Consider the following 7,654-nt stretch of genomic DNA (forward strand, 5'->3'; position numbering starts at 1 on the left):
ACAGCTAGCACTTAGACCAAAAGTTCTCTCTCTAGGCCTTTCTCAGGGCCACATTCCCAGTGCTTGCTCTGGCTGCATCCTTGGCTTTCTGCTGTTTCTCTCTCAGCTTCTCTGCTGTTTCTTTTTCTTTTCCTCTCCTTCTTATGCCTCTCCCAGTCCATAAAGACAGAGACACACACTTCCACCAAACAATACCTCGTGACAGCCCTCCACCCACACGTGCCTTGCATGTGCCTTTGCTTTGGGTGGTGACATGTGTTCTGGGTGGAAGCTGCTATTGTCTCAGCTAGTTCCATAAAGGAGCTTAACTGTTTTCTTACATTTATCAATAATGAAGGTTGGCTGTGATACCCACTAGTTTCAAAGAAGTTTAACCCAACCCATAACCATATATAATTATAAATGTATACTTCCAATCTATACCTGTACAACACTGGATTTTCAGTGAAGTCATCATTGGGCATTCCCTCAACCCATTTCTTCTGGCGATGAGATAACAGTCCTTTACCAGCACACATTCCCAAGTCCCTAACCACAGGAATCCTTCCACTGTTCATAGGAAACTTATGTTGCTCTGCCTTGTTTCTCACTTCCTCCAGAGAGCGTACTAAGTGCACCTTCATAGAAACATAATCAAGGTGTTAAAATTCTCAGTAATCCACTGAAAGCAGAGAAGATCAAAGAAGCTGCACTGAGTAAAAGTGGCTGAATAGGAGATAAAGTAATAAACAATTCTGTGCACTTACATAACATCTTTCATCCAAGGTTCTTTACAAAATGAGCAAGAACATCCCCCTTTTAACAGATGGGGAAACAGGGGCACAGAAAGGTTATATGACTTGCTTAAGGTCACACAGCAAGTCAGTGGCAGAGCCAGGAACAGGAATTAGGTAACCCTGACTTCAAGTCCCATGCTCCAACCACTAAGCCATTCTGATTTTCCTTTAAAAAAATCAAGCCAGCTGTATACACTAGCCAAATACTTCTGAGGGCTTGGCTACACTTACAAGTTGCAGCGCTGGGAGTTACAGCGCTGGTCATGCAGCTGTGGAAGGGCCAGCGCTGGAGTGTGGCCACACTGACAGCTACCAGCGCTGCAGTGTGGCCACACTTGCAGCACTTTCCAGCGCTGTATTGAGAGGTGCATTGTGGGCAGCTATCCCACAGAGCACCTCGTCCCGTTTTGGCGCCGTTTTGGCGCTGAGTATTGTGGGAAGGGGAAGGAAGTGTGCGGGTCATTCCGCTTCCTGTTTGCCAGCGCCCCGTGGTGCATCGCTTCACATCCCAGCATTCACTCTTTCCAGCAGCGTTTGGCGCCATTGTGAGTGTCTTTCTGTTACTCTCTGTGTGAATCGCGATTTCTGTGGCAAATGGAGCCCGATCTGCTGAGGACTCTGCTGATGAGTGTCACCAGCACAACACGTTTGGCAGTCCAGCTATTCCTTCAGCTCCAAAGTGACAGTGAGGATTCCGACGATGATATCAATATGGATTTGCCTGCCGCGTGTGACACTAAAGTGCTTGCGGCATTTACGGAAATGCTCAGCACCGTTGAACGCCGCTTTTGGGCTCGGGAAACAAGCACTGAGTGGTGGGATCACATCGTCATGGAAGTCTGGGATGATGAGCAGTGGCTGCAGAACTTTCGTATGAGAAAAGCCACTTTCATGGGACTGTGTGCTGAGCTCGCCCCCACTCTGCGGCGCAAGGACACAAGATTGAGAGCTGCCCTGACGGTGGAAAAGCGAGTGGCTATTGCAATCTGGAAGCTGGCAACTCCAGACAGCTACCGGTCGGTCGGGAACCAGTTTGGTGTGGGAAAGTCGACCGTGGGAATCGTTTTGATGCAAGTTTGCAAGGCAATTAATCGCATCCTGCTAAGAAAGACCGTGACTCTGGGGAGCGTGCAGGACATTGTGGATGGCTTTGCACACATGGGTTTCCCTAACTGTGGAGGGGCGATAGATGGGACGCATATTCCTATTCTGGCCCCCCCCCACCTGGCATCAGAGTACGTTAATCGGAAGGGGTATTTCTCTATGGTTCTCCAGGCGCTTGTGGATCACCGCGGGCGTTTCATTGACATTTACACAGGCTGGCCTGGAAAGGTGCATGATGCACGCATCTTTCGGAACAGTGGCCTGTTCAGGAAGATGCAGGCAGGGACTTTTTTCCCAGACAGGAAGATCACAGTAGGGGATGTCGAAATGCCCACTGTGATCCTTGGAGACCCCGCGTACCCGTTACTGCCTTGGCTCATGAAACCCTATACAGGGAAGCTTGACAGGAGCAAGGACCGGTTCAACTACAGGCTGAGCCGGTGCAGAATGACTGTGGAGTGTGCTTTTGGGCGTTTAAAAGCCCGCTGGCGTTGCTTGTATGGGAAGCTAGACTTGGGGGAAAGCAGCATCCCCGCGGTTATATGCGCTTGCTGTACCCTCCATAATATTTGTGAAGGGAAGGGTGAAACATTCAGTGAAGCATGGACCACCGAGGTTCAAGTCCTGGAGGCTGAATATGCACAGCCAGAGAGCAGGGCTAATAGAGAGGCCCAGCACAGGGCTACAAGGATTAGGGATGCCTTGAGGGAAGAATTTGAGGCTGAAAGCCAACAATAATGTTTGCTGCCTTGCATGGGAGTGAATTGCACTGCTTACACTGTTATTCTATTATCCATAATAATAATATGATTTGTAGTGCCTCTTTCTTTACTGGGCTAAGGTATCTTTCACTATCTGCTATAATAAAGACTGTTTTCAAAGCCAAGAATTGTTTTATTGAAAAGAAAAAAACTTCCTTGACAGACAGACAGACACACAACATTTCATGAACACAAGAGGGCAGGGGTGTGGGTTGGTGAACTGTACAGTCACAAGTTTGCATATGCCCTGTCTGGATTGCTGTTTAATGAATCCTGCACTTCAGGGTTCATATACTGCATGGTGATGGGGGTTGAATGCAGAGGGTAAGGGTGGTGGTAGGTATCAGGGCTGGTTGGGGAACATACAGGTGTTGGAGGCAGCTGGTGGTGGTAAGAACCTGGATGCTGGGGAAAGGTGGTTTGAGCTGACATTGGGGCACAAGGCACAAAGGACGGGGCGGGTGGGGGAGTAGCACGGTAGTGCTCTGCTTGCATGGCAACGAGTGACTCTATAGACTCCGCTTGGCGCTCCAGGATGCTTAGCAGCCGCTCCGTGGTTTTCCTCTTGGCCACTGCATTTCTCTTGCGTGTCCTGCTTTCTTTCTCTCGCCAATCCTTCAAGTCCTTACTCTCTCGAGCAGACTGATTAAGAACAGTTTTCAGCATGTCTTCTTTGCTCTTTCGGGGATTTTTTCTCAAATTTTGAAGCCTCTGTGATGTTGAACATCTGGGCAGTCCAGTAGTCAAGGTCACTGTAGAAACAGAAATGACAACATTTAACACGGGCAGCATTGTATCCACTATCTCCAGACATGAATTGTTACACTGAGGGAGTGAGTTCTTATTTAAGCATTCTTTTACCCACACGCATAACACTACAGAAGCCACGACATGGTGAGTGAGCAGTGCTTATATGGGGAGAAGTGGGGCTTGGGTGTAAGAGGGGAGCTGGTTGCTTCGGGTAATCTGGAGTGCTAGAGGGGTTGAGTGAAATGAAGATGCAGATGCAGGGGTGATCTTATCTCCCTATCTCTTCACTAAAGAGTCTCCCAACATTTTTCACAGGACTTAATCCTGGAAGATGTTTCCCTACTGCGAGTCACTAGGGAACAGCGGGGGGCTCTTTTAGAGCAATGTGGATTCCGCCCGGGACCCTATGCGGCTTGCCTGTGTTCAGAAATGGTCCCCCCACCACTGGCAGAAGAGTGGCGCGGACGCGTCACCGTCACTGGGACAAGGGACACAGTGGCTCTGCCTATAAACCTGCGCAGGCATATTGCCCACGCTCTGGATGAAGCTTTTGCTGAGATAACTGAGGCAGATTACCGCGACGTGATAGACCACATCAACGGGCTATTCCACATCTAGAGGCTGGCATGCATGCATCCATAACCCCCCTCCTCTCCAGAAACATTTCACCCAGAAAATAAAAGCCGCTTACCGGTAACACGCTCCTCTGCTTGTCCTTCTGCAACTGCTGGCTGCTGCGATTGGGTGCTTTCCTCCTGGCTTGAGAAGAGCTCCTGGCTGCATGCCTCCAGGGAATCTGCGGTTTCTTCCCCCATGCCAGGAGCTTCACTCGCGGTTTCCTCCCCCCCCCACGCCTCCGCCGCCTCCTCCGCCTCCTCCTCCTGTCCCCCAGCCTGCTCAGAAGTGTCCATCGTTATCCTGGGATTGGCAGTGGGGTCACCCCCAAGTATCTCATCCATCTCCCTGTAAAAACGGCAGGTCGTGGGAGCAGCTCCGGATCGTCGATTCCCCTCTCGGGCTTTGTAATAGGCACTCCGCAGCTCTTTAATTTTCACCCTGCATTGTACTGCGTCCCGATCATGGCCCCGATCCAGCATGGCCCTTGATATCTGCTCAAAGATATCGTAATTCCTACGGCCGGAGCGCAGCTGTGCCTGAACAGATGCCTCACCCCAAACACTGATGAGGTCCTGCAATTCACCAGTGCTCCATGCTGGGGCTCGTTTGCCGCGTGGAGGCATGGTCACCTGTAACTGATTAAAACTGATTGCACTCCACACCTGGCTGCAGCAAACAGGAAGGAGATTTTTAAATTTCCCGGGGCATTTACAGGGCGGGTCACCTGAGCCAAGAGCAGTAGAGTGCAAACTGATGTGCAGAGTGGCTGAACAGGAATTCTGGGATACCTCCTTATTCCCTGGAGGACAGGTAAAGCGCTGGTGAGTGTCCACACCTGCTGGGCAGCGCTGGATCACCAGCGCTGCACTCCTTATACCCCTGCCGGGATGGGTTTTCAGCCAGCGCTGCAACCAGGGAGTTGCAGCGCTGGTTGTGCCCTGCAAGTGTGGACGGGGTGTTGTTGCAGCGCTGGAAAGCCTCCACCAGCGCTGCAACTTGTAAGTGTAGCCAAGCCCTGAGTCTGGCAAACTAAGTCTCTGAATTTATCCATCATTGCCATGTCATTAACATAGCAAATTTTGGCTTTGGCAAATACATTCGGAGGTTCAAAAGACACATAGCAGGACCTTAGCAGGTTTGTTGGGGAGTGCACCCTGATGACATTAAAATTATTTTCTGCTAAAACAAACCAAAAATCCAAAAGGCCCAAATTAATCTCTGGTCTAACTCTACTGAATTCACAACAGCAAGAACAAAACAATAAATTTGGCTTAGACTCTGATGTTTCTGTACCTCATCGTCAAAGATCTGCCTGTAGACTTTCCCACTGGGGACAACACGTACTGCTCCCACCAGCACCATGTTGCAAAGTGATCAGTTCTTGGCTTGTTTGCAGAACAATTTCCATGCACCAACCTGGGGGAGGGGGCACAGAGAGAAGGAGGCATGAGAATGAAATCTTTAAAAGGACACTATCAACTTTAGAATTAGACATCGATCTGAAAAAATTGCACCTTTATATCATTATAAATATACACAACAATTATTAGAACGTAAAGATGGAAAAATATTGGTGGTTTCTTTACTTTGTGCCTTTGACAGGACTGCTCTGGGTGGGGTGGGGACTTGCCTATCACCTAGCTATTCTGCAACACCCCACAAGGGCTATTCCAGCAGGCAAGCAAATTGGTAAATATGCCCGATGGTCTGTGATGGGATGTTAGATGGGGTGGGATCTGAGTTACTACAGAGAATTCTTTCCTGGGCGTCTGGCTGGTGAGTCTTGCCCACATGCTCAGGGTTTAGCTGATCGCCATATTTGGGGTCAGGAAGGAATTTTCCTCCCGGGCCGATTGGCAGAGGTCATGGGGGTTTTTAGCCTTCTTCTGCAGCGTGGGGCATGGGTCACTTGCTGGAAGATTCTCTGCACCTTGAAGTCTTTAAACCATGATTTGAGGACTTCAATGGCTCAGACATAGATTTGATACAGGAGTGGGTGCGTGAGATTCTGTGGCCTGCATTGTGCAAGAGGTCAGACTAGATGATCATAATGGTCCCTTCTGATCTTAAAATCTACGGGGAAACTTTCATGGTTCTCTAATCTGTGCCAGGCATCAGAGCAATCCCAGGCAGCCCTCAGGATAGGAAAAGCACCTTGTCCTCATTTCCTCTCCCAGTCCATAAACTTAAGCCTAGCATTGGCACAGTGATGGATTTGGGTTTCTGGGTGTAGGCAGTTTTGTCCTTGAAAGACCCTTAATAAACAGGGGAGCAGAAAAGCACACTAAGAAACAGACATATTTTGAAGTCAGTCAATTAAAAAAATTTGAGTTGCCTTTATCCCATTGAAGAGAAATATTGTTCCTTACTGAAGGCTTTTTAAAAAAATAATTACATAGGCCCAGATCCTGTAAGTGACTTCATGAGAGTGGGTCTCTGTGCCTACTGTCTCACTGAAATCATTGGGATCACAGGTACAAGGATCTGCCAGGCAGAGTCATCTGCAAGATCAGGGCTTTAAGGGAAATGTTATGAAAAGCTTCTACCTACAGAAACTCAAAAAACAATAACAACAAGGAGTCTGTGGCACCTTAAAGACAAACAGATTTATTTGGGCATAAACTGTCATGGGTAAAAACCCCACTTCTTCATCAAAAAACAATGATGATGACCAGCCCAAAAACTATTAATGAAGACCACAGGTGTGAATTTCCAGCGTTTCTTCCATAACCTAGATTCTGGACAGCAGAGCCTCGCTGATGGCCCAGCAGCTATTGTGGGTTACAACACTTTCAGGTTTCGTAAATAAGCGATCAAAACACATCGCACTTGGGGAGTTCGTTGCGCCAGGCGCGCCTTCCTGTCAGTGCTGTTAGGTGACTCGGAGGACGGCATGTGTCAGCCAGGACAGGGTGTGAACCTCATGGAGACCGAGCGATATAAACCCACGGGAGGACGCTCTTCCCACGCGGCAGTTCCCGCCCTCCCCCCTCTGCTGAGGAAGGGGAGGAGGCCGCTAGCGCTGTAGTGAAACCGGTTGGGCTTGTGGCTTAGAGCAGGGAGGAGCAGCGAGGTTCTGGGGCTCTGAGGTGGCGACGGGGCGGGAATTCTACCAACCTCCAGGCAGGCCCAGAGCGGGGCGCGCTCCACATTCCCCCAGCAGAAGCAGGGGGGGGTCACTCTCCCCAGCACCCCCTCCCGCAGCAGGACGGGGGCGGTTCATCTCTCAAGCACCCTAGTACCTGAATAGCCACCCAGCTCCCAGCGCAGCTCCCCGGCTAGGCCAAGCGTCTCCTCGTCTCCATGGTAACCCAGGGTAGCCTCAACGGGCTCCTCTTCTCGCGAGAACCTTCAAACTCCCGCACGAGTTCTTGACCTGTTGCCATGGAAACGCATGGGAAGCGGGTCAGGGCGTGTCTCGTCCCTCTGGGGCCTGCTGCACCGAGGCGCTGCCTGCCGCCCAGCTGACGCCATTTGCTGGTTGCTCAGCGGCCCCTGGGAAGGGTGGTACTAGTTTCAGCTCTAGTGGAGCAGCGTTACTTGCGGCACCAACAGGTCTCCGCAGAGGCCAGTGGTGGATTTAGAGTTAGTGGGGCCCTGTGCTCAGCTTCACTGTTGCCCCCCCTCCCCGTTTTTCATTCTTTT

General features: G+C 50.2%; 1 protein-coding gene across 1 annotated transcript in view; it reads right to left on the reverse strand.

The window, feature by feature from the left end:
- Nucleotides 1-7,071, reverse strand: part of CCDC180 (coiled-coil domain containing 180) — a 48,331-nt gene extending 41,260 nt beyond the window's left edge. The window contains exons 1-3 of the mRNA XM_044993183.1: nucleotides 6,839-7,071; nucleotides 5,303-5,425; nucleotides 424-617 (exon numbers count right to left, since the gene is read on the reverse strand). Of these exons, the coding sequence (XP_044849118.1) occupies nucleotides 424-617; nucleotides 5,303-5,371 (263 nt within the window). The 5' untranslated portion in view covers nucleotides 5,372-5,425; nucleotides 6,839-7,071. The remainder of the gene's footprint in view (nucleotides 1-423; nucleotides 618-5,302; nucleotides 5,426-6,838) is intronic.
- Between the last annotated feature and the right edge of the window lie 583 nt (nucleotides 7,072-7,654).

Source organism: Mauremys mutica, chromosome 18, assembly GCF_020497125.1.
Source record: "Mauremys mutica isolate MM-2020 ecotype Southern chromosome 18, ASM2049712v1, whole genome shotgun sequence".
Taxonomy (NCBI): Eukaryota; Metazoa; Chordata; order Testudines; family Geoemydidae; genus Mauremys; species Mauremys mutica.